At 34.1% G+C, this 26,880-nt stretch overlaps 3 protein-coding genes across 6 annotated transcripts; 2 read left to right on the top strand and 1 right to left on the bottom strand.

Annotated features, from left to right (window-relative positions):
• Positions 1-31: 31 nt before the first annotated feature.
• Positions 32-6,984, top strand: LOC115954128 (protein STRUBBELIG-RECEPTOR FAMILY 2). 4 transcript variants are annotated; one of them, XM_031072031.1, is made up of 17 exons: positions 32-59; positions 565-702; positions 1,288-1,420; positions 1,521-1,592; positions 1,681-1,746; positions 1,845-1,916; positions 2,019-2,090; positions 2,647-2,718; positions 2,813-2,878; positions 2,962-3,027; positions 3,129-3,460; positions 4,194-4,465; positions 4,573-4,838; positions 5,155-5,302; positions 5,793-5,932; positions 6,017-6,173; positions 6,602-6,984. In XM_031072031.1, exons 2-17 carry the CDS (start codon positions 609-611, stop codon positions 6,779-6,781), a joined length of 2,208 nt encoding a protein of 735 aa, XP_030927891.1. In that variant the 5' UTR covers positions 32-59; positions 565-608; the 3' UTR covers positions 6,782-6,984. The 4 variants fall into 4 exon arrangements, with proteins under 4 accessions (XP_030927891.1, XP_030927888.1, XP_030927890.1 ...); XM_031072028.1 differs by lacking the exon at positions 32-59 and adding an exon at positions 68-259; XM_031072030.1 differs by lacking the exon at positions 32-59 and adding an exon at positions 279-361.
• A 1,187-nt stretch (positions 6,985-8,171) lies between these two features.
• LOC115954130 (CDK5RAP3-like protein) lies at positions 8,172-13,872 on the bottom strand. Its single transcript, XM_031072033.1, has 10 exons — positions 13,682-13,872; positions 13,461-13,595; positions 12,166-12,260; positions 11,987-12,081; positions 11,750-11,885; positions 11,498-11,647; positions 10,843-11,409; positions 10,414-10,622; positions 9,723-9,855; positions 8,172-8,495 (listed from the first exon to the last, which is right to left on the bottom strand). Exons 1-10 carry the CDS (start codon positions 13,740-13,742, stop codon positions 8,364-8,366), a joined length of 1,713 nt encoding a protein of 570 aa, XP_030927893.1. The 5' UTR covers positions 13,743-13,872; the 3' UTR covers positions 8,172-8,363.
• A 3,961-nt stretch (positions 13,873-17,833) lies between these two features.
• On the top strand, positions 17,834-26,498 carry LOC115954134 (outer envelope pore protein 16-3, chloroplastic/mitochondrial). Its single transcript, XM_031072036.1, has 3 exons — positions 17,834-18,163; positions 18,933-19,282; positions 26,059-26,498. The coding sequence occupies exons 2-3, from the start codon at positions 18,946-18,948 to the stop codon at positions 26,202-26,204; spliced, it is 483 nt and encodes a 160-aa protein (XP_030927896.1). The 5' UTR covers positions 17,834-18,163; positions 18,933-18,945; the 3' UTR covers positions 26,205-26,498.
• The last annotated feature ends 382 nt before the right edge of the window (positions 26,499-26,880 follow it).

The following is a 26,880-nucleotide window of genomic DNA, read 5'->3' as shown; positions in this document are numbered from 1 at the left end:
AGCTCAGCAAAGATTCTATTCAGTATCAGAGTGTAAACTGCAAAGTACAAACCTCCACAGTAAACATTCTGTTCTAAACACAAATCTCTCTCTCTCTCTCTCTCACTGAAACACAGAGAATATAGCTTAACAGTTTTCATTTTCTAGAGCTTTTCATTCTTTAACAGCTTTCTTGTTCTAACTAACTTTTTCTTGCGAAATTGATCAAACTTCTGTGACTGTTTCTGGCTGATTTTCAGTGTTCTTTTTGGCTTTGGAGGTCCAAAATTTCACTATTTTTCACGATATATTTCTGAACTTCAATTTACGTTTTTATTAGCTTGGAATTGTGTTCTTGATCGTGTTTTATCAATGTGCACTGGTACTTTTAGCAGTACTCTGCTCTGCTCTGTTTGGACTCGGAGAAAACAGAGGAAAATGACAGAAACTTGTAGTTAAAAACTGTTATGTAGACAAGTTTTTTACAATTACTTAATTGGCCGCCTTGGATTGAAATTTTTTATTTTCTTCGTGTTTTCTATAGACTTGTACTGTTTCACTGAGAACTGTCTCTGTAATTTTCAGGGAAGCACCAAGAATTCCTAGTCTGATTCTCGAGAAAAAGAAATATGGCCAAACAGTATCTATGTTTGTGTCTTGTGGTAGTTGTCTTCTCGGCAACTCTGGCTTCACAAGCTAAGGCATTTACCAATCCACTTGAAGGTAATTCTGTGGATCCCTTTTTTTTTTTTTCTTTAATTCTAGTTCTTGATTTTCTTGCGTTTTATCTTTCATTGGATTCTTTTATAGGAAAATTGATATAGTTTAGGCATTTTAGTGATAATCTGTGATTAGAATGTTCTTTATTCTCTGTTTGGTTAGTGAGAAATTGGAGGAAAATTTTAATTTAAAAAAAAAAAAAAATCAAAGAGAATTAGTACAACACTCGCGCTTCCATATTGTGAAAGCTTCATTGTCCGTGCTCACAATTTTTGGCGGGAAAATTGGGCCCAAATTTTGGCGGGGTAGGAAAAAACTGAATTTTTTGTGGCCCCCAGCTGTAATTGAGCTTTACGATAAATCATGCACAATCCAATTGTGTAGTGGGCTCCCATAAACAATCTGAAATTCCCATAAACGATAGTGTGGTAGATTGATACCCTGACCTTCGAATTTACGTCATTTTTTTTTTTTTACACTGATTCGATTTATTCTGGGTACTATACTAGTGTTATTGTTGCTTCTCTCTATATTTGTTTTGAGTTCAAATATTGCTGTGCTGTGCTCTCATTTGCTTACATTGTGCAGTCAGTGCTCTTCAAGATCTCTACAGGACCCTGAACAACCCACCAGTACTGAAGGGATGGAGATTGGATGGTGGGGATCCCTGTGAGGAGTCATGGACAGGAGTGTCATGTTCTGATTCATCTATTATACACCTGTAATCCACTTAGCTAACCTATTTTTTTCTACTAACAATGCCACATTTTGCCAAAAAGGCCCAAAATCTTACCCTTCTATGTTCTACAAACTTTATGCAGTAAAATTCAAGGACTAAACCTCACTGGGTGGATTGGAGACCAGCTTAATAACCTGCATCATTTGAAGCACCTGTAACTGAAACTGCCTTGTTATATTTAGCTCTTATTGAAATACTACCTGTACTGTTTATTTAATTCTTTATTCTGGTTTCTTCTTTAGGGATGTCAGCTACAATAACATTCAGGGTGGAATTCCATATAGCTTACCCCCCAATGCCACAAATATGTAAGATGCCTATTTTTTAAATTATGATTCTTATATGCTTAATTTTTTTTATTTTCCTTCAAGTTTTTGGTGATTCTTCTACTTTTTCGTGAATGCAGAAATATGGCATTCAACTATTTGAGCCAAAATATTCCCCACTCTTTACCGATCATGAAATATCTCCGACATCTGTGAGTTACTTATCCCTTCAAGTGCCTATTTACTGAATTGCTTTTGGTTTTTTTTTTTTTTTTTGGTTATTCAGTCAGAATCTCTTAATTCTTTTTTTGTAGAAATCTAAGCCACAATTTGTTGTCTGGACCAATTGGCAATGTCTTTACTGGCTTACAGAATCTCAGAGAGATGTATGTGTTCTTCACCTGATCTTTATATTTCCTTTTCCCTGGCGTTTGAAGTGAAAAGAAAGTGATGCAAAGTACAACATTCCATGAAATATTAACAAGTTCTAGTATAACTGAACTTGGGGTTTCTGTTACTAGTTTTTCTTTTGAACAATTCTGAAATTTCTTTCATGGTGCAGCCTCTTAAGTGTCTTATTTATTTATATAGTATCAGGATGGGCAACTGTTTTTTCTTCCCAGGTTAAACTGTCAAATTGGTCTTCTTTCTTGTAGTAGTTCATTTGATGAGTTCATCGTGCGATTTAAGTTTAAGCAGTGGGCTAACCTCTTTTTGAATTGATTATTATTCTAAACTTAAGTGTATTAAGCATGTTGTCAATTGACAATATAATCTGATGGACATCCTTAAATTAAATGTTTTGTGTCACTCCTTTAACAGGGAACTCTTTTTGAATTGATTATTATTCTGAACTTTTAAGTGTATTAAGCATGTTGTCAATTGATAGTATAATCTGATGGACATCCTTAAATAAAATGTTTTGTGTCACTCCTTTAATAGGGACCTATCACACAATAACTTTACTGGAGATCTACCAAGTTCATTTGGATCTTTGACAAATCTTACTAGATTGTGAGTCCCCACCCCTTGCTCTTGATTTCTGTTCTACCATAAGCACATTGTCTTTCTAGAGTTATTTGTTATTTTGGTTTCCAAAATTATGCAGGTTCTTGCACAATAACAACTTCACCGGATCAGTCACCTACCTGGCTGAGCTTCCACTAACTGACTTGTAGGTTTCTCAATAGCTGTTCTTTGCTGCACTTTGCAACTTATATTGATCCTGATTGCTTGCTTAAACATCTCTTTCGCCAGGAACATTCAAGATAATTCTTTCAGTGGCATTATACCAAAGCATTTTCAGACAATACCAAATTTATGGTAAGTGATCTAATTTTCAATGGGGGTTACCTTTCAATCGCCTGCATTAAGTATGAAATCAAATTATCAATTCATTAATTTTTCATTTTCCCTCTTATTAGGATCGGGGGAAACAGGTTCCACGTAGGGGACAACTCTCCACCCTGGGATTTTCCCCTGGAAACCGTGCCAATTGAGCAAAATATTAGTACCCCTCCTACAACTCAGTCAAGTGCTGTTGAGAACTATCCCCCTCACAAAGAAAGTGGACACAAGAAGAAAAGGCTGGGTCATGGAGGAATCGCTTTTATGGTTGGTGGAGGAATTCTGGTGGCAACATGTGCAGCACTTGCCATTGCAATCAGCATTAACCGATCCCGTGCACAGAAGCATAAGATGTTGGAAAACAGCAATAGATCCCTGTGCTCTCTTCCTGTCAGTACTACAGCCAGAGGTACTCTTATATGCAAGTTTTAAAGATTGTTGCATTGATGAAATGCATCACTGATTTTTATAATTTGACAAGAGGTTCCTACATATAATGACTCAAATATAAGATTGATGTTTGCATAGAATTATCCTCTTCAGTATTAAAATTGAATCTTAACTTACTGTCATAAAATTGTACTCTCCTCCTTGATTATGCAAAGAGGATGCCAAAATTTTATTGCAAGTGAAAGTTCAATGGCCGTACTGGTATATTTCCACTGCAAGTGGCATTCCAAGAATGCTACTCTTCTCTTTCTGCATGTGAATGAGTAGACAATATTCTCTGTATTTTCTTGTCAATTTTCTTTTTCCCTAAGATTTTATAGCATTTGAGTGATGAAAAGAATATTTGTTGAACCCAAGTTTAAACCATATTGTTATAGCCTCCAATAAATATGAATGGAGTTCTTGTTTCATATGTTTATCTACTCAGCATTAAATTTTTATCCATCTTTCATCTGCATGAACTTTCTTAGAAATGGAGTGTGTCCTTGAAACCAAAATTTCAAGTGCTTACAATGTCACTTATGGCAGAAGGCTTATCTGAGACTAATGGCACAAAGACTGGATTTTAATTTGGATGGATTTCAATTCATTTCTTTACAGCAGAGCTTCTTCTTGGGATATCAAGCATGCTTGTCTCATAGATTACTTTGTTAGTGATTTTTTCCCCGTATGTTTTTTGAACTTGATAACAGACTATTCTACTGCACCAGAAGAAAGCCCTCCAATTTTGACCTTGAGAACTCCACCCATTCGTAGTCCAAGGCGGATACCTCCTATTAACCACACCAGAATCGAGAAAACATCTAGAAGAAAAAGTTTCTCTAAGAAATGCGGAATCCTAGCACGAACTAAAATTTACACTGTGGCAGAGCTTCAATTAGCTACAAACAGCTTTATTGAAGGGAACCTTCTTGGAGAGGGATCTCTTGGTTCTGTTTACAAAGCTGAGTTTCCTGATGGCCAAGTACAGCTTACACTTAACCATATATTTCCTCATCTTACAATAATTTTCAAACTTAATATAAGTAGGAGATTATTTGATTGATTGATTTTTTTTTTTTTTTTATTCAGATTTTGGCTGTGAAGAACATCAATATGGTGGCACTTTCTTTCAATGAAGAAGAACAATTTATGGATGTGATTTGGACTGCTTCCCGTTTGAGGCACCCAAATATTGTAACGCTTATTGGCTATTGTACAGAACATGGACATCATCTTCTTGTGTACGAGTATGTTAGAAACTTATCTCTTGATGATGCTCTGCACTGTGAAACATACAAGCCTCTGTCATGGTGTCTCCGTCTCCACATTGCTCTAGGTGTTGCTCGGGCTTTGGAGTAAGTGCCTATATTTTTCCCCCAATACATTCATATCTTCCAGTGCTATTCCACAATTATAGATTGGATATTGGATGTAAAAGACCATTAGGGTAATTGATAAAATCATTTAGTGAAAGCATCCTTTTGTACCAATGCTTTTGTAAGTATGAATTTGGTTCAAAATTGTTTATACCTAAAGAATTTTGCTAGGTAAAACAGCGTAGATAACCCCTAAAAAATTACACCTTTCATGTGAGGAAAAAGGAGCAATCCTAATAAAAAGTTTTTCTTCTCTAAATTTTGATTATCTTCATTTTTTAAATGATGCTTTCAGCTATTTGCACTCCACATTCTCGCCTCCTGTTGCTCATAGCAACTTGAAGGCTGCCAACATCTTACTTGATGAAGAACTGACACCTCGTATCTGTGATTGTGGGCTAGCTGTTTTGAGGCCACTAACAAGCAATAAAGTTAAAATTAAGGTAAGTGCTCCCATGAATTAGTTTCATTTTCCAAATGAAAATTATTGCTAAATGTTCTTTGGCCAAATGTTCCTAACATTCTTAACATTTTTCTTTCATAATAAAAAGAGTTGTGTATATGTTAAAATATTTAGGCCACTAATATAACATGTCATAAGTCACCCCATTATTGATAATGGCTTATCACTTCTTCAGAAATTTATCAGAAAGCATATGCACACAAGCATATGACCTAGGTTATAAGTTTGTTTCCACAAGTTCCTAAGAGTAAGCCGCTTAAACTTCATTAAAAGCTGAGGCAAAGAGGGCCTAAAAAACAACAATAACAACAAAGCCTTAGTCCCAAATTTTTTGGGGTTGACTATAGATCCTCAACAAAGAGAGCTTAAAACATAGTCTTGAAAAATAAAATTCATTAAGGAACTTTGCTAGATATAAAGATGGCCAAGGAATACACTTACACATTATAATCGCATGTTGATGCAAACAGGCTTCTGAAATTGCTATTGGTGACACTGGCTACATTGCACATGAACATGTCCAACCAGGAATTGATAACACAAAGAGTGACATCTATGCCTTTGGGGTGTTGCTTTTGGAGTTATTAACGGGAAGGAAACCAGTTGATAAGTATGCTTCATGCTCATTTTCTTTATTTCCTAACAAATTCTTGTTGTGTTTCTTTATTATGTCTGTTCTCCTCTTTTAACTCAGTTCAAGATCAAGGGAAGAGCAATCTCTGGTGAAATGGGCTTCATCACGGCTTCATGACAGTGAGAGTTTGGAACGCATGATTGACCCAGGCATCAAACGAACAATATCCCCCAAGGCTCTCTCCCGTTTTGCTGACATTGTCTCCCTCTGTGTACAGGTATTAGCCCTTATCTTATACATCAAGGATTAATTAGTTGTATTGGGAAGCTACAAGAAAATTGATTCAAACGATCTAGTTAGACATCTTGCTAAAATGAAGCTGAAAATATAGTTTTTAGCTTCATGATTTTATTATGCAAAATAGTTTTATTTTATTGTTTAAACTTCCAAGCAGTGCCTTTTTTAATTCACCAAAATGCTCTGAGACATTGAAATTAGAAGTTTTTTATTCAAGTCTAGTTTCATAATTAACTTATTTTAAATTTGATTATAAAGCTTGATAAAAATCATTTCATTAAGGTTGCTTGTGAACACACATTAACATCTACACACATACACACACACATATAGGTATATAAATCAGCATTGTCGTGATCATGTTACCCAACTTTTGTGTGTTTGTGTATGTGACCGGGACTGGGACAGCCCGTGAAGGAATTCCGACCTCCAATGTCAGAAATTGTGGAATCACTTACGTCTATGTTAGAAAAGCTCAGCAAGGCAAAAAGCGGCACAGCAGCCGGTAATGAAGAGGAGGAAAGGTCTTTCATCTCAAGCAATACCCGCTTCATGGGTTCACCTACATTGAGCTATTCATCCCCTTGACCACTGATTACCAGTTCAGAGACTGAATTTACTGTAAGATGCTTCATGACATTGCCATAGTTGCTTTACAGTAACTTGATTGCTCGGCATGTTTTGTAATTTTAGTTCATTGCTCCCATAGTTAGCATCAATGATCTAATATTCATTTGTACAGTTATCATATCATGCAATGGCAGTTTAAAGCATAAGGATTCACTCTTTAATTCCATTAGATTCTACTGATTCTTGAAATGAGCGATAACGTTTTCTTCCCTGCTCCCTCAACCTTCATTCCCATCCTGCCAAGCTGAGGCCACCGGCACGTTTTACCTAACCTCACTTGAAAAAATCAGTACAAGTAGCTAAACAACTTGTTATACAATACAAAAGAACCTCCTGCAGAATGGTTAGGTAAGACTACGGCAGCTTGGCATACATTCCGTTTACCAATCAAGAAGACGAGTCATGAAAGCACCTATAGCATCCACTAGTAATGTGTCAAAAAGAGAAGTTTTCTATATGAGTAGATGTATTCCTTTAGAAAATAATTCTTCAGCTGATCAACTTGTTGCAGCACAGTGAGAATCTGGATTTTGTGAACTCTCTTCTAACGTATCAAGCAGAAGAATTATTTTGTTCAAGGGTCAGAAATACTTTGTTGTTGAGGGAGAACTTTTTCAAAAAATTGTGTCCGCTATAATCATATCAATATGTTTACAAAGATGGTCACTGGAAGCAAGTTTCGAAACTTGTTGAACTTGATCAATACGCATTGTGTTTAACCGTCTATTGACACATTTGGAGGTTGCTTAGTTTTTTTTTTTTTTTTTCCCCGCCACCACCCCGGGGGGTGGGGGGGGTGGGGTGGTGGTGTAAGGCTCTAATTTAGTTTTTGCACTTCAGACATTTGTGGTGGAGGTGCCCCGCTAAGATGGTGGGGCAGAAATGAGACGAAATTTTAGTCCTGCACCACAAGACGGGACAATGATGGATTTAGACTTTTTAGACCCATCCCGCCCCGCCTCACGTTAATAAGAGTTACAATTGTAAATTTTCCATACCTTAAAACTCTACTATTTAAACAAACATATTAATATTAGCTTATTTTATTTTATCTAATGTGGCTCTCTATCTCTATTTTGTTGTGTTATACTATGAGATTTTTGTTTTTGTTGTAATATTGTATTGTTAAACACTTTGATAATAATATTTAGTTTTTGCTAAAAATTATTTGGATTTGATGGGATAAATTTAGATGCAATTTCAAGTATATTTTCATTAATGAAACATGTTTTATTAAAAAAAAAAAAAACTGTAATAGTTATGGGAGAAATTAACAAGTAGAGTTTTACGGGACGAGGCAGGAATGGGAATTAGGATAAAAAAATTTTCCCATAATGCGAGGTAAGAATGGGGCAAGACAAAACCATGTGGGATATTGATAGCTAAGTTGAAATTAAATACTGATAATTTTCTATATCCTTTAAAAAAGAACAGGAAAAAAAGTTAAAATTAAGACTCCGGCTCAAAAGAATGCCATTTGATCCTGCAACCCACTACCTCACTGAATATTTCATTGTTGCCAAAAGCAACTCTTAAGTGTTCAAGCCCCGAGGCCACTTGTCAACAGGGTATTGATCTCGCCAATGATATTAACAGGTCTTCCATCGAACATGGAAGAAAGTGTACTCTCGCAAAGCTTCTTCAACTCCCTGGTTTTTGAAAGAGCTGCTTCCTGAAATGGAAATAGATATACTCACTATTTTGTATTTGATAAATCAGTTACCAGTGACAAAGGGAAGAAAATAGTGGATTTTTTTTTTAATTGAACCACATATAATTGTGTACCTTTTTCGTCTGTGTGAACTCAAACAAGAACTAATAAAAGTTCTAATAAAGTTGATTTCAGAAGGGGGTTTATAAAGGCAAGGAACATGGTGCAACTACGTAATGAGTGTAAGTGACAAATATATTGCGAGTAATCTTAAAAGGAAATGAATAATGAGAGCATGATAATACATGCCACTTAGCTAGACTCAGTGCAAATGGCTAGTAGTTGCGATTTGCAAGTATTAGAATTATAGATTATAGTTCAGAAATCCAAAAGTTGGACTGCTTAATGACTATTCCTTATATCACTATATCTTCACATTATATATATATAAACAATATTTAGAGGAAAAAATGTGGTTTCTATATATGACTGCTTAATATTAAATTTCAGCACAAAGAAAATAGCCTAATGCACATCTATGTAATTTCTAAAATCTTCCTTGCATTGCATGTGAAAAGTGTTGTGGACTTCCGAAGAGAAACATGTAGGTGAAAATTAACTGACGTCTTCATTTTAAAAGGCTTTGCATGGAAACCAGGTTCTCTCTCACTAGTTTTTTTTTTTTTTTTTTGGATAAGTGACCCGGTTCTCTCATTAGCAAAGATGAATTTCTAGAAAACTTAAACATTCAATTTTGGGTCTACCAAAATGGTTACCAGTTAATGTGCGTTGGGACTTGTGTGGGAGTGGACAGAGAAAAAGGTCCTCAAAAGGCCAAGAGTTGGATAAACACTACTGCATCATTTTAGAAAATTTTGGGTGGTTAATATCTTCAAGTAGTAAAATGATTTCACAGAAGTAGATTACGAATTACCAAAAATATAAAACATATTTTTATATGCCAAGAGCCTTGTAGCTCAACTTGCACCTCATGGTGTTTCCAACATAGACGTCCAAGATTCAATTTCCCTTTTCCCTATTGTAATTATAAAAAATAAAAGTGTATATTTTGATACATTAAGGGAGTAGAAAGTTTTAGCAAATACAAAAGAATTTTTTTTTTCTAAAAATAAAATAAGTATAATTTGTGTTCATTTTTATATAGTGATTCATCTTGGAGCATGCTAAAGAAAACACTGGTATAACAGTATAGATAAGCATTATTCATCAAATCAAAATACAACTCACTTGCTTCGGCCAAGAAGAGGATAATGAATTGTGCAGCTCCATGCGTTTGGTAGCCAAGCTCTTCAATCCCTCTTTCAACTTGACTTCATGATGCTTCTTCTCCTCTAATGTGGTCACTAGTCTGTCTAAAAATCTGAAATTCAAGCCAAAACCAGAGTTAATTAGAATTCTAAATTTTCTAACATTTAGATTGAAGCAATGGCTACTACATATACTACAAATATAAAATACCAATACACTAATACAACAAAAGAAGAATGAAACTATTCAAGCAAACTGCAATAGTCCGTCAAACTCAGGGTGGCAACAGATGAACTAGTGACAAAAGAGAAGCAAAAAGTATGTTTTTATAAAAAAAAAAAAAAAAGAGGAACAGGAACAGAGTTCCAAGATATATTCGATATCAAATGATTATGCAATATCTGAGCAAAAAATTACCATTATTGTGCACTAATTAAGAATACAAGATGCTATATCCACATTTCTGTATACAAAAGATGAATTGAAGGTGGAAATTCCAATCAACTTAACTCATTACTTCTGCCTTTTACTGCTTTTCAAACCAAATGTATGAAAGTTTCGTTGGAAACTTAAAAGGGAAAAGAAATGCAGGATAGGGGGGAGGAGGGGGGAAGAAGAAGAGAACGACAGATGTGAAAGGTACAATGCAGTCTAAAATATTGACTAGCACCTTTTAGAGTTGAGGATCAAGATCAAGTCCCTTGTTTTCCTATTAGTCAGCAAGGAAATGACTAAGGAAATGTCAGATAGCATGGTCTCCATGGCATCAGGAGTATACTGCTGCAGCACAAAGGGAGCAACTGCCTGGACTTGATGTTGCAAGGACAAAGTTTCTCCATTCTTCACCTCTGCCAATCGTTGATTTAGAAATGCTTTGACCTGATAACATTATGTCAATACTAAACATCAACCCTTGAACTAAAAATACTTTGCTCATGTTAGAGCAATACCAAACTAATTAGTTCTGTCAATGCTGGATCACGGTTTTTCTACAGAAGAAGTAAAAGACATCTAATGATCTAAATATTGAAAAAACAAAAAAAGGTTTATTGGATTCCCATGAGCCAGTAAGATATAAAACACAATAATTAACACATACCTCATGCAGATCATCAAGAATCTTATTTCTGTACTCAGTCTCCAAAAGCTTGCTCCTCTCTTCATTCATTTCTGGCATTTGAGAAGAAGTATCTGGAACAAATGTCTGTTTGTCCAGACCTACGTTTGACAAACTGACGTCATCAATGACATCAACTTGGGGAGTGTCAACACTAACATCCCAAGATATCTCTGACACAGAAATCTCTGGGTGTAGACCAAGTTCAACTTTATCTAATGAGGTTCGATCAGATCCCACAACTTCAGTTGGTGAAGGGTCCTGTAAGACCTCACTTGCATTAATTATTTCATAAGGACCCAAACCATTGCCATTATCATCTGTTTCTTCCACAGTACCAATATCCCAATCAATCTGAGAACTGTCAACAGAAATATCCCAGTCAATATTATCGGCAGCAACATCCACATCTGCTCTCAGAAGATCTGGCTCATTATAGCTTGATTGAGTATTGACAGAATTATCAATCTCAGAGCCCACAGAAACATGCAAAGACGGGGGATGTTCACATATGTTTCTCAAGTTAGGTAACACAATCGATAAAGATTTCTGCAAAGACATTACAATCACAATTCATTCAGGGACAATTTACCTAGCAATCATCACAAGACAAATAAAACCCCAATTATTTCCTTACATCCTTTTCTGTGTGAGCATCTCTCACAAAGTTTGAGTAGTACTCCATAGCCTGTGACATAGAATCACTATTTATAACTTCCAAAATCTTGTTGAATGTGCTTGGGAGAGATTTTGCGGTCTCTAAAAGTTCAAGCCTCACATTATTTCCCTGCAAGATTTAACAAATGCCAAGTTTATGCATTGATTGTAAGCAAGAACATACATCAAACCAAGATGCCAAAACATTATTGAAGTGGTCCACTATCATAACCTGCAATCCAAGCTCTTGACAAGCCTCAACATACTTAGCGGCTGATAGAGCTGCATTTCTTTTTATATCAGCTTCCTTGCGCTCTAGCTCTGATAGTTGTTGCTGAATCTTCTGCACCTGTTTTTTCTGATATGGTCTTCATATTTCAAAAGTAAGCGAACCACATAGACATTAAATAAGCTTCTTACAAATTCTCAGCTAACAACCTAGAGAACAACCGCAAGAGAGCACACTTACATTTCATAGTTTACATTTTGAACCATAATTTGAGCAGCCTCACCAAGGTAAATATGATCCTTTTCAAAAGAACGCACAATTGCCTCCCAAGCACCCTAGAAAATTCTAAGATATATTAAACTATCTTATGAAGAGTTTAAACAGAGAGAGAGAGAGAGAGAGAGAGAAGAATGTCTTACAGCAGCACCTGACAGCCGGCCAAATATATTCCGGCTTTCTGGAGTTGACTTTAGAAGAGTTTCATATATTCGTTTGGACTCTAAGTAATCAATCCCTGGAAACAATATCTTAATTATCATACCACCACCAAATGGTCATATTAACCAACTCATCACTTTAGCGCCTAATCCCTTACACTTTTAATGGATATTTATATAATAAAAAATAAAAATCTCACAAGTGAAGTGCTTTAATTTTTGAAATCTTAACACCTCCATAACTCCACATTGCAGATATATCTCAAGATAACACTAGTATTAGGATTACTACTTAATACTTCATCAAGATCCAAATTATACACTCCGAATCTTTGTTTCTTTGATACATTGTATGATGATTTAAATCATAAATAAGTACTAGCAATAACAAACAAATAAAGTGAAGAAAAGTAGTTATTTAAAAAAATATGAAGTATCACTATCTTGATGACCATATCTATAAGATGATGGTTTGGCGTTTAGATTGTTATCTAAAACCTAGAATATATCTTACACAAAAATTTAAACTACTTTGATTTCTTTTCTTCTCAAATATTACTTTCAACTTATAGAGCCTTTGACTTGTGCCACATTGCACTTATCCACTTGTTCTCATCATAGGTTTTTTTCCAATCTAAGACTTAACAAAAGAATATCAGCTAATTTAAGTAAAAGAACCTACAAAAATGGACCATAATTTTTTTTTTTTTTGATAAATAAACAAAAATGGACCATAATTGTCTTTCAAATACCCGAAATAGTCTACTTAATAGGTCTACTCAACCAAGCAATGGCTGTTCGATACACAAATCAATTGGGTTCCCAACATATTTAGCCTCATCATCAAAACATTTTATACTTTTTTGAAAATTTATTGTGTTTCTACCTGCCTAATTTAAGATTTTTTTTTTTTCTTTAAATTTCCTTTGTAGGAGTTGTAAGTCACATTATGAAATATGAATCATACCCTTCCTAATCACACAAGCTTTGCTAATGCCAGCATTTGCTAATGTTTCAATTTTCAACATATTCTAGTACCTAGACACAACCAAAATAAAACACAAAATTCAAAAAAAAAAAATTTTTCCCACAACCAAACAGAACCAAGTAAAATAGGTCATTCCCCACAACACAGGCTTTTTATCATAAGTAATTGCAAAAGTGAACCAAAAACAACATAAAAATCCAAGACAGTGTAGCAACATTTTCCAAATATTTATATACCAAAATCACACAGAAAAAGTCGATAAATGTTTAGACAAGAAATGGAAACACACCCTCAGGGTCTAGGGTTTGGAAATAGGGATCGATATCCTTAGGGAGCGAAGAGAAATCCTTGGAAATCCGAGCTCTGATTGCCGCCAACTTTTTTCGCCAATCCGAAGGTATTCGTTTCCGATCAATCAACCATTCTTGAATTCAAAAGGAAAAAAAAAAAAATGAACGAAATTGCGTGAATTCAAGGAAAGAATTGAAGGTGTGGGTATAGATAGTTTACCTCCGAGACACGAAAATGTGATGTCGATGGGAAGGTTTCGAATGTCATCGCCACTCTGCATTTTATTTTCCTATCTGGGTTTTGAGAGACTTGTCTGTCAGACCCAAATTTCAGTTTCTGCTTCTTCAGCTGTGTCTGTGTGTGTGTGTTACGGGTACCGTTAACAAACAAACAGCCCGGCTTGTTTCCATAAAAATAAAAATAAAAATCTTGTCAGTTTTACACTTTTTAGTTTAATAATCTAGTCAAACCCAAATCCAAAATAAATAAATAAATTATAAATTACATCCTTAAAGTTGGGGGTGTATAAAATTTACACAATGAAATTTTAAAATTTGAAATTTACCCCTTGAAATTTGAAAGTGTTTAAATTTTATATTAATATTTTAAAATTTAGATTTTTAGGATGTAAAATTCAAATACTCTCAAACTTTAGAGAGTAAAATTCATTTACTCCTAAAATTTAAGACTAAAATCCAAATTTTGAAATGTTAGAACATAAAATCTAAATACCTCTAAACTTCAAGTTATAACCTAAATTCTGAAGTTTTATGATGTGAAATCCAAATACTTCCAAACTTTAGGGGTGTAATTTATAATTTATCCAAAAACAAAAAAAGTTTATAAACAGGCTTCTGAATGTTAAGGCTCGATACAAACCAATTTGTGCTTGTTTATGGGCTCTGTAATAAACTTGATATGAGTCTAACAAATAAAACCTAATCTTACAAAGACTGTTGTGACTACTCGTCACCAAATAAACTTGATGTTATGCTTCATAATGTACTTGTATTAAATCTTCTGTTTGTTTCAACTTTAAAATTTTCTAGAAAATGAGTTATTTTCTAATATTTGATAGCAATCTTAAATGTGTATGAATAACTTGCCATGAGATAGAGTTGTCTTCCAAAAAATTTAGCGGAAAACAATTTTTAATAAATAAACCATACTTTTTATGTTGACCAAAAGTAATTTTTCTTTAATTCATTTTTTCTAATGCTAACAACCACTAAAAAACGCAAAGATCTATCTTCACATAAGGATTTCCACACCAAAAAAAAAAAAAAACAAAGAGCTCGATATTGAGCTTAAGCTTAGCTTGATTAAATGAATCAAGTCGAGCGCAAGCTTTTAAAATTTTTGACAAGCTCAAATTTGAATATCATTTATAGGCTTAGTTCGAGAAAAAATAACTTTTTAAAAAAATAAAAATCTTAAGGGTCCGTTTGGTTGGGGAGTAGAAAAGTAGAAGGATAGAAGAGATTTAATTTCCCTTTTTTGTGTTTGGTTGGAGGAGTAAAAAAGTGAAAGGATGAAAAACTTTTTTCTTTTGTTAAAAAGAAAAATGGGAGGATAGAAAATGTAGTTTGTATAAATTTACAATATTTCTCTATTAGATAAAACAAAAAATAACACTTTTTAAAATTTTTATTAAGAATATCTACACGAATGGACACTTCAATAAAGTAAAAATAAAAAAATATAATAAATTCAAGAACCTAAAATTTTTTTTATAAAACCAAAAAAAAACCAAAATTGAGGAGGAAAAAAAGAAGAAGAAGAAACAAATAACCCCTAAAATAATAATAATAATAATAATAATAAACCAAAACTGATGAAAAAAAAGAAGAAGAAGAAATGAATAGCACTTCCGCTCTGTTTGTTTCGCTGAAAAATCTTCTGTAAAAATAGTTTTCTACATTTTCTAGTGTTTAGTACTTCCTTTAATTAACGGAAAATCCTAATAAAAATAAGATTTATTTTCTATAAGTTGTTTTCAAAAAAAAATTCTTGGAAAACAATTTCTCTCTCACTTTTTCTCTATTTCCTTTACTTTTTCTCTTCTCACATCCTCACTGTCACTAACTCTAGTCTCTCCTCTTCCATAGATCTCTCACTCTTTCTATTTGTCTCTCTTCTCTCTTTTCTCCATGTTTCTCTTCCCCTTTATAACACAGTTCTTTGATTTGATTTTTTTCCCCGTCACTAATTGATCAATAGCTCTGACTTGTAAAGGAGAACAGATTTGCAGCGATAATTATTTCATTCCTCTCTACCAAAATTTCAATTCTTTATTTTGAATATTAAGTTTGATTTTCTTTTTTCTCTAAGAAATTTTCGATTTGATGGATTTCAAACAGAAGTTACTTCTTCTTCGCACATAAAAGTTCAAAAAAGAAAAAAAGAAAGAAAAAAGAATGAATGAATGAATGAAGTAAAAGACGAAAATTTTAAACATAGTGCCTATATGGCTCTAAATTGCTTTTACATAGGACAATCTTTACAGTAAATTAATAATATTTTTATATAATGAATGATAATTGTTTAGGAGAATTGCATTTGTTGGTAGATACATTATGCAGATACTGTGAAGTGATGGTATCTTATACAGATACATTATGTAAATACATAATTTAGAGTAATATTGAAGACTTGTAGTTGACCATAGTAAACAATTAGTGTACTAGCAAAAAGAGTAGACAATTAAAAGTTTCTGTTATTTGTATTTATTGAAGATATATTTCCCTGTCAATTTTATATGTATAGACAAATGGTTGATATAAATATAAATATAAATATATATATATATATATACACACATTTATGTACGTATGTAGGCACATATGTATGTATGTATGTACGTACGTACGCACGTTAATGTCCATATATATGAGCAGTATGAGTGGTAGAGATTATGAAGATTTGACTAATTTTGATTGTATCTATTGTCAAATTTTTTTTATGAAAACCAAATTCATTCTTGGTTTTTTTTATTTATATTGATTACATTAGTTGGTTTACATAATACACATGTTTTAAATTATACAATAAATATATAAAAAAAAAATTGCATACTAAACACTAGAAAACATTCTCAAGCTCGTTTTCAAGGTCATTACTAAACACCAAAAAATGAGATAGTTTTCTCGAAAATGCTCTTTAGAAAATGAACAATTTTCCAAAAACGTTAATACCAAAACAAACAGAGTGCTCAAATAAAAAGAACTGACACGAAAACAATAAACCGTTGCAGGTAGTGGGCATTTTAGTCCAAATTTTTGCACCCCATTTTCACTCTCATTTTCTCTTCATTTTGGAGAGATTATGGCCCGTTTGGTAGCCTATTTTAAGCAACCTTTTAAGCATTTCAAACACACTTACACACATTTTCACATACTTTTTTACCCACATGTATATCAAAAATACTCAAACTCCTCTACCAAACACCCCCTGAGTTTTTGGTGGGTCTAAAGAGAAACAGTCGGGTCTCACCATTTTTCTCTCCTCCTCCCTCTCAACCAAACACCTCTCCCACTGATTTTCTCCCTTATTTTTCATCCTCCCTAAAATCATTTCAACCAAACATACCTCAAAACATTTTCAATAATTTAGAAACGAAGAACAAACATTTTAAAATTTAAATGAAACTTAAGTATAGGACTGAAATAGTATTTGATAGAAAATAGAACAAAGAGAGGATAACATGGTAAATACGCGAACTTTGGGTAAAACGGTGCGGAAGAGGTAGGAGCTGAGCTCTAGTTAGGGCTGTAAATGAGTCAAGTTTTGCCAAGTAGCGCGTGTTTGAGCTTGACTCGTCAATAAAAATCAAATGCTCAAGCTTGGCTCGAGCTTGAGACAAGCCTAAAAATAATGTTTGAACTTGAGCTCGTGAGAATGCCAAAAAGCTTGAATTTGGCTTGGCTTGGTTTGATTAATTAGTCAAGTCAAGCTCGAGCTTAATATCAAGTTCAAACTCGAGCTCAAGTAAAGCTTTTTAGCTTGGGATCCAAAAAACTTGCATCATCAAATGTTTATATCACAAAAAATCAAGTAAACAATAATAATAATAATAATAATAATATGCTCATTTTATCATACTTCTAATCAAGTAAACAAAATAATAATAATAATAATAATATACATAATTAAATCCATCCATTCATCATTCATTGTCTATAGCTTAACTAATTGTTCAAAATACAATTTTCACATCCACATTTGTCATCCGTGCAACTATAATATTCACAAATCTAAATAAATTAACATTTCAAAACATATATGAATAAAAAAGTTATAAATTAACATTTCAAAATATATGTGCAATATTATAATAATGAGTTTATTTAGTAAAAATATATCAAGTTTTAATCGAGCCTAAACTTGGCATGTTTTGTATCGAGTTTTATTGCTCACAAACTTGTTCACGAGCTTTTTTTTTTTTTTTATTTTTCTTGAGCTCGGCTTGTTCATCAAACAAGCCTAAAACTAAGTTTAAGCTTAGTTTATTTATAAACAAATGATCATGAATGGGCTCTCCTAAGTTGTTTGTGAACAGCTTGATTCGTTTACAGGCCTAGCTCTGGTCTGGTATAGCACTTGAGTTACTTGTAGTCCAGCTGACACACATACACTTCCTGAGGCAGTTACTCTCTCTCTTTCTCACTAGCGCATTTCATCCAACACCACTCGAACACAAAGGTACTTTCTTCTTCTTCGATCAAAATTCATTTCATTTCTGTTCTGTAAAACTCTAATCTCTATTCTAACAAACCCAAAGGTTCGTCGATTCATTCAAACCCATTTTTTTTTCCAATTCTTCTAGGGTTTGAATCCGATCTCTTTTCTTTCTGATTTTTTGAATTCGATCGAAACCCAGATTCCCTTGTCATTTTTCAATTAATCATAGATATATTCATAGATTTCTTACTCCTTTTATTTCATCAATGCATTATTATTATTATTTATTTAGTTTTTTGCTTGGAGAAAAGTGCTTCCAGAAATGCTATCTTAATTTTATGCACCCTCTTTTCGATTAATTGAATATTCAAAAATTATATATTCCTATCTGTAACCAAGTTTCTAAAAAGTTTTTGGGAAATTGATTTTCCAAAATTTTTCCTCTGTAAAATTTGGGTGTGTTGAGATTGTTATCTGTGAAGCTATCTAAACAAACATGGTGTATGATTACTATGTGAATTATAAAAAATGCCCATTAAGTAAAAATCCGGTTTATAACAAATTTTCCTGGAAAAAAAAAAAAAAAAAAAAAAAAAAAAAAAACTCTTTTGAAACAAAGGGTGCCTGAGAAAGAGAAACTTCTGCTTAAAACAAGGGTTTTCCGTTATCATAGTTTGGCATTAATCTAGAGTGTAAATATTGTTTTGCCAAGTCACTTTTGTCTTTGAGGAATCAAATGTTGTGTAAGTTCTGATTTTGGTGTTTGTTTGCAACTTTAATGAATACCCAGTTAGAAGAAAGCCATGGATGCGGACCTGGCAGATCGTAGGTATTTGGAGGATAATGATACTCCAATGATGAAGACTATTAAGGCTGCAACAACTGGTTTTGTTACTGGTACTGTTTTTGGGACCATTGTTGCTACATGGAAGGATGTGCCTCGTGTTGAGAGAAATGTTGCTCTTCCGGGGCTTATAAGGACCCTAAAGATGATGGGCAGCCATGGGTTGACATTTGCTGCAATTGGAGGAGTTTACATTGGTGTCGAGCAGTTGGTGCAGCATTATAGGATGAAGAGAGACTTTGTGAATGGAGCTGTTGGTGGTTTTGTTGCTGGGGCTTCTGTTATTGGTTTCAAAAGTGAGTGATTTGGTTGATGCGTACTTCCTCTCTTTATTTTGATTCTTCCTTTCATAGATGTGGAGGATGTTAACTTATGATAATTGATATGGTTTGGCAACACATTTAGTAAGAAAATATTAACTTACTTGGACATAATCCACATTTATAAATTCTTTTACTTTTTAATGATTTGGATGCTAAATTGTTGATTTTACCCTTTTTTTTTTTTCTCTATTTTCTTTTGGTTCAATATTTCATTATTCCAATTAAAATTTAAGATATCAAGTTATCACCTTTGAGCTGCATGTTAAGTATTAGCCATTAGCATTGGTTCTAGTTTGGCTTGAGTGAACTAAGGGTTAATGTGGAAATTTGGGGTGTTGTAGAATTTAGATTCGAAAATATCAGCATTTATTTTCTGCTGCCATATGGGGTGTTCATTTGATTTATTTCTGTTTGGTCGTGTCTTGATCCGGTTAAGAGCAAGTTATTAGATTTTAATTTTAGCAAAGGTGATGGTAAAATAAGAGAGTTGCTGGCTATCATGTTACGTATGTCACCACTTGTGCGCTAGCTAGATGGTTTAGATACTTGACAACTCTGATATTTATACGCATGAATTCATATTATTCCTTGTAAAAAATTCAAATTTACCACACATAGCTAGCACCCAATTCACAAAATAAACTCCACTGTGTCTACTTTGTATGAAAAGCAGACCTTATCTAGTAGGATTCCAACCCAATTTCCTTCATGTAGTACAAAATATAATTTTTCATTCAAAGTGCTACCAGTATTACAGATGAATCTAGATCCAAATTTCAGCATCAAAGGCCATTTAGGATGCCAATTATCTAGTGTATTCCAAGGTGAGCTAGGCGCTTGCCTAGGATCTCGAGTGAGGCACCACCAAGGCGCCTTTGAAGCCTTGAGGTGAGGTGCTTGACTTTAGAGCCTCAACAATTGCCTGGGTGCCTTGAGCATTGTAAGGCCTTTGAAGCAAGAGCCTCAATGAAATTTAGCAAAGGAAAATAAAAAAAATAAAAAGGAGCCTTGTAGCTTAATTGGTTGGCATCTCCTAGTGTTTCTAACAGAGACATCTAGGCCCCAAATCCCCTCCACCCACCCCCAACCATTGATTATCAAAAAATATTTTACTCATAAATAAAAAAAGAAGGCAGTTTTGCAATTTGGCAAAAAAGGTCAATTCTATTACTTAATTTAAGTTAGTGGGTGTCTGTTTCTCTTGCTTTTCATCTCTTTCTTTCTTCATCAATATAGTGTTCGTTTGGCAAAGATTATTTTTGCCAACTTATTTTACTATTTAACTTATTTTTGCTATTATTCATGGGTTCCACTATACTATTTCAGCTAACTTTTACTTTTATCTACAGTACTTTCAGCAAAAAGTTTTAAATTTCATCAAAATAAGCGGATTCCAAACAGACCCATAAAAGTTTTTTTTTTATTTTTTAAATAAAATAATCTTTTAGCTTTGATAGCTGTTCTCTTTCTGTGTTTTTTTTTTTTTGAAATTATTTATATAAGATTGTTGGAAAGTCTATTCTTAGATTAATTAATAGTCTCTTTCCAATTTGAAAGATTCAAATCGTGCCTAATAAACATTAGGTGCGATTGCGAATGATTTTTGTTCATTATATGTATGATAACTATATTAAGAGTCCGGCTTGCTGCGCTTGAATGAGTGCCTTTATGGCAGCTCACGTCTCAGGTGATACAAATACTTAGTGCCTGAAGGTAGCTTTTTGCCATTGACTGCACTGCAATTCTCCAATTAAAGGAATGTATGAGCCATTACTAATATCAAGTTTCAAAAAATGTCTTGCCAGGAATTTTTATTACTTTGATGCAGGCTCTAGATGAGAATTTGAAGTAGGAGAATTTAAGCCTCAGGAAAGAAGGCCCATTATTCCATTTTTCCAATATGTTTGCTATCTCAAGTCTTTTATTTATCTATGCTATATTTTGTTATTGTTACGTCTTTAGTATTTTAAAAGGTCATCTCGCCAGCATGTGACTTTTAATGAAATTGGAGTAGGATTTAATTGTTATATGAGAGATGAAGAGTTAGGATTTTGGGGTTAATAGAAGCCATTATAATAGCCTCTATGAAAGATGAAGAGTTAGGATCCTGGGGTTACTAAAAAAGCTATTATAAATAGCCTCTTTATGAGTCATTGTAGGCTTTTTAAATATTTCTTGGACTCTTTAAGCCTATAAATTTATCTTTTAAGTGTTCCAACTTCAATCTTATTTTCTTCTCCATGCTATAATCATGTTATATCACTGGAATTTCTTATTAAACTCTTTCTAAGCATCAATTTCCTTGAAAGGTGGCACCTATTGCCGGTTCATATTAGATCTACACTAGATCTAATTGTCCCTGCCGCATCAAGTGGTATCACAGCAAAAGACCCTTAATCTAAGCTACAAAATTCAAATACAAGTCAAAGGTTGCAACTTTAAGCTGTGGTTGATTGTGGTAGAGGTTGTGGGGGTTATAGGAAATCAAGGCCATCATATTTAAATGGCTGAGGGATTGAGGCATTATGAGGAAAGATTATTGTTTCCAGATAAGACATTCTATAACGTAGGTTGATGTGATGAGGAGCTTGTTGATTGAGCTATAGAAAGACTTTAGTGACAGAAGGACTTGTTGTGAGCTATAGAAAGACTTTAGTGACAGAAACCAACGAGAGCTGTATGGAGATTCCAGATGGCGGCTGCGACCCTTTAGACATTCTATAAGGTGGTCTCGATGATGGGAATTATGAAAATAAAAATTTGATTATGTTTGGGAATAATATATTAGGGATAATCAATTCAGCAAGGTTCAAGAGATGTAAGGATGAGGTTAAGCTAATATTTGGAATGAAGTTGTATGGTTTTGTATGATTGTAATTTATTCTCCGCGAATTATTTACGTTAAACATTTTCAGGCTTGTTAGGCACAAGTTCTTAAATAAAATATTTGATTATGTTTGTGAAGAATTTACTGTTGTGAGCTATAGAAGGACTTGTTGTGAGCTATAGAAAGACTTTAGTGACAGAAACCAACGAGAGCTGTATGGAGATTCCAGATGGCGGCTGCGACCCTTTAGACATTCTATAAGGTGGTCTCGATGATGGGAATTATGAAAATAAAAATTTGATTATGTTTGGGAATAATATATTAGGGATAATCAATTCAGCAAGGTTCAAGAGATGTAAGGATGAGGTTAAGCTAATATTTGGAATGAAGTTGTATGGTTTTGTATGATTGTAATTTATTCTCCGCGAATTATTTACGTTAAACATTTTCAGGCTTGTTAGGCACAAGTTCTTAAATAAAATATTTGATTATGTTTGTGAAGAATTTACTGAGAGATACTCAATTCAACATGGATTAAGGGATGTAAGGATGAGGATAATCCATCAGGGATGGCCTTCCTTCTCTCGCCATATTCTATATGATATTGGTGATGGGTCTAGAGTGAAGTTTTGGCAGGATTGGTGGTGTGGAGAGACTTCTCTTGCTGTTAGATATCCGGACTTGTTCAGATTTTGCAGGAATAAGGATGCCAGTGTGGCTGAGCTTTTGATGTCCACCAATGGTGTCCGCTTTTGGGATGTGAGATTCGTTAGGGGTGTCCATGCTCGGGATCTAGAGGCTATGTCTGATTTCTTGGAAACCATTTATGGTTCTTCTATAAGGGGGCTAGGTGAGGATAAAATGTGTTGGATTCCTAGCAAAGTTAAGGGTTTCTTGGTTAGTGATTACTATAGAATTTTGGCTGGCTCCGCCTTCTTTGGATTTCCTTGGAAAAGTATTTGGAAGCAGAAGATTCCCTCTAGAGTTGCTTTCTTTGTTTGGACTGCTGCCTTAGGGAAATGCTTGACGATTGACAATTTACGTAAAAGGAAGATATGGATTTTGGATTGGTGCTACATGTGTAAGAGAAATGGTGAATCGATTGACCATCTATTCCTTCATTGTCCTTTTGCTTCGGATCTTTGGTCTATGGTTTTGGGTCTTTTTGGAGTTTCTTGGGTTATGCCTCACTCTGTTTTAGGGCTGCTGCGATGTTGGCATGGCGGCTTTGGTCGTCATCGAAATGGTTTTATTTGGTCTATCATTCCTCATTGCTTATTGTGGTGCCTTTGGAGGGAGCGGAATAGTAGATGTTTTGAAGATTCTGAGAGATCTATTCCGGATCTCAAGCTTCTCTTTTTTAGAACTTTAAGGGATTGGTTGTTTGCTTTGCAAAATAAATCTTTCCCTTCTTTTATTGTTTTCCTAGACTCTTGCAATTTTTGTATTTGATTTCCTTTCCCTTGTTCACTTCCGGTGCACTTGGGTGTTCCTTTTTTTTCAATATATCTTATTACTTATCAAAAAAAAAAAAAATTTAGAACAAAGTTTTATGTTTCAGTATGATGGTAATTTATTCTCCATGACTTGTTCATGTTACAGTTTTTCAAGCTTGTTAGGCTCAAGTTCTTTTTGCCTCGTTTGGTTGTGCCTGATCACAGCCAAAAAAACTGAAATCCGGAGATTTTTAGAAAAGATGCAATTTAATGTTTATACTTTACCAATCCAAAGCATTAAAGCACTCTTTATTGTAATTTGCCAAATGCTCAAAATGCTTTTTAGTTAAAGCTTTATATCACAAAAGCTGAACTTCTTACGGTTATGCAAAACAAGCACAATGAGCCATTTCTTGATGTACTTAACACAACATAAAAGAAAGAAAAGATTGTAGATTGTGGAAGATTGAACCAAACTCAAAGATGAGTTTTCTCCAACCTGGTAAGAACTAATGTCAGAGAATTTAAGCCCGTGGGAAAGAAGGCTTATTTCTCCATTTTGCAAACCAGTTTGCTATCACAAGTCTTTTAATTATCTATGTTATGTTTTGTTATTATTATGTTGGATTCTAAGGTTACTAAATGTTGTTATAAATTGTCTTTTTTAAGTTGTCGTGTAACATCTCAGGTCTTTCAAGCACAAAAGGCTAGTGTAACAGGGAAAGGTTGCCCAAGAGTTGTGAAATTATCTACCTCTCTGTCACTATTTGATATGGGACTCCATCACACTCCCTCACATGGCTCATGACATGGCATGGCTCATGACATGCATGGCCCCACCAATGAATAGGACAATGCTTTAAGGCAACTTAGTAATGCCATGTGGCTCAAGGTTGTGAGGATTTGATTGGATTGAAATATGAGAGTGCATGGTGTGTTATGTGTTGAGTTCCACATTGAGTGTTTACTAAGTAGATCTTAACTATATAAGCGATTACAAGGAGCCCTTATTTTTATATGGCTAGTCGTTTTGAGATATAAGGTAGATGTGGCTACTGCATTCCTAAGGTTGTGACATGTTGTAAGCAGTCTACTTTATGAAATTTCATAGTTGAATATTTTTTGGACTCTTTGAGCCTAGCAATTGATCCTTAAGTGTTCCAACTTCAATCTTATTTTCTTCTTCTAGTTGTAATCTTGCTTTTATTGCTGGAATTTCTACTTAAAACCTTTTTAAGTATCAATCTGCTTGAAATGTGACACTTTTGGCTGTTTTATATTAGATCTACAACCACCACCACCACCACCAACAACAATGCCTTAGTCTCAATATTTGGGGTTGGCTATGGATCCTCCATAGACTAGCCAAGGCCAACCACATGTATTCTTTTCCGCCATTCTTGTATATCCGAATTCATCGTTTTTGTTACTTCCTTAATTGACATTTTTTTTTTACTACTTTCATACTGTTATTCTTGGTTCTTCTACCTTTTTTCGATCCATCCACTTAATTCTGTAGATCTAAATTCTCCCATTTGCACACAAATTTTTGGGAGTTCCAGTCATGAGTTTGTTTTCTTCTCAGCATTGGTCTGTCTAAGAGATGCCTTTTTAGGTGTGATCTTTTTTGCAACTAGTAAAAATGTTGCATGTGCAAGGACAAGACATTTTTTTGGACAAGCTTTGCTCATTTTCTTGAAATTGATAAGCTACCTGGTTTCTGTGAACTGTACATAGTTTTCTGCCTATATTTATTCTTATTGCTCCTTTTTTTTCTTTTTTATAACTTTTCAATTTTTTTTGATAGATTAGTTACATGTGCACCCAATGTGTTTTGAACCTTTAACCTCACCCTTGTAAGAGGATGAAATGACATTTGAGCTAGAGCTCATTGGTCCCTTTTACTTTTCAATGTGATATTGTGCCATAGCTTGAGAATCATGCTATGGTTCATTTGGTTGTAGATGAGGATTTTACATAGTTGAAAAGTATTCACTTGTCCTAAAGAACATGTTTGAGTATATATTTCATTTGCAGTTTGTACTGTCATGTTTTGCAAAGATTAGAATTTTCAAACAACTTGCGAGTTGGAAACATTAATAATTCTTTTTATATTAAAATCAGAGCATAGAATTTGGAGGCCTTCTTTTGGCCTTCAATTCACAAAGTTATGCTTCTCATAGAACGCACAGGTGAGCTGTATGTGTCCTATACAGGTGATCAAATTAGGGCTTGATTTGCATCAGCACAAATATGATTGTTCTCTTTATTAAGCAAATTTGTCAATTATATTGTTTAATGTGCTATTCATTCTGCATATAGAGTGTAGATGCTCTCCCTATTATGTATGATTGAATCAGGACTTTGGATTCTTAAGATGTTTGTGTGGTAGCCAAGCTTATTATCTTTAACAGGCATTATTGTTAATCTGTTTTTTGAAGGCATTATTGTCAATCGTAATGGTTAATGTGCTGTCCATTTTACAGATAGAAGCATCTCAACAGCAATTTCAGCTGGAGCAGCATTGGCATTCACTTCTGCTGTTATTGATATTGGGGGTCAAACTACAAGAGTTGACAATGGCAAGGAGTACTACCCTTACACGACCAAGAAAAGATCTGCTGTCGAGTGATAAATTTTTCGTTGCTTTTATTGGAAAAGAAGACATTGGCATGTTACAATAGAAGTCTTCACTGTTTTCTGAATGGTGTATGCCTGTTTTTTCGGAGATGTAATCGTACTCCTGGATGTCTTTCTGCGCTTTTGTAAACTTTTTAAGGTTTTATAGCTTGAACCAATGATGTAATAATTATGCTTTGCCATTCTGTCAAAGTTAGATGCTAATTCTTGATTTGAGATCATTGCTACTAGTTTGTGATTATTTCATTTGACATTGAGATGGGGACAAATGTCTGTGTTGAATCAATCTGTCTCCTTGAAAATGCAGGGAGGTATTGGAAAGAGAAATTGCCAAGGAAGGTTGGTTGGTTTTTATTTTTATTTTTATTTTTTGGGGCAGTTGACTAGCAATTGTGCTGTTGGTATGGAACTTGACTCTTCGTTCTCCTCCAACTGGCTAAGTTGGTAGAAGGATGGGAAGGAGTCGTGATATATTTTGGGTTCAGAACTTTTCCAGCAACATTCTGACCCCTTGCATTTCATTTATATGTACTTTCAGAAACTAAGACAAATACTGAACTATAGAAAAGAAGATTAAAAACCGAATACTACCCTCAAAAATGACTTTCAAAACTACAAACTGATTTATGATTTAGGGCCCAATACAGCTGTACAACAAACTCTAACCA

The sequence above is a fragment of the Quercus lobata genome, chromosome 7, assembly GCF_001633185.2.
Source record: "Quercus lobata isolate SW786 chromosome 7, ValleyOak3.0 Primary Assembly, whole genome shotgun sequence".
Lineage (NCBI taxonomy): Eukaryota > Viridiplantae > Streptophyta > Magnoliopsida > Fagales > Fagaceae > Quercus > Quercus lobata.
This window is presented reverse-complemented; position numbering and strand designations above follow the sequence as displayed.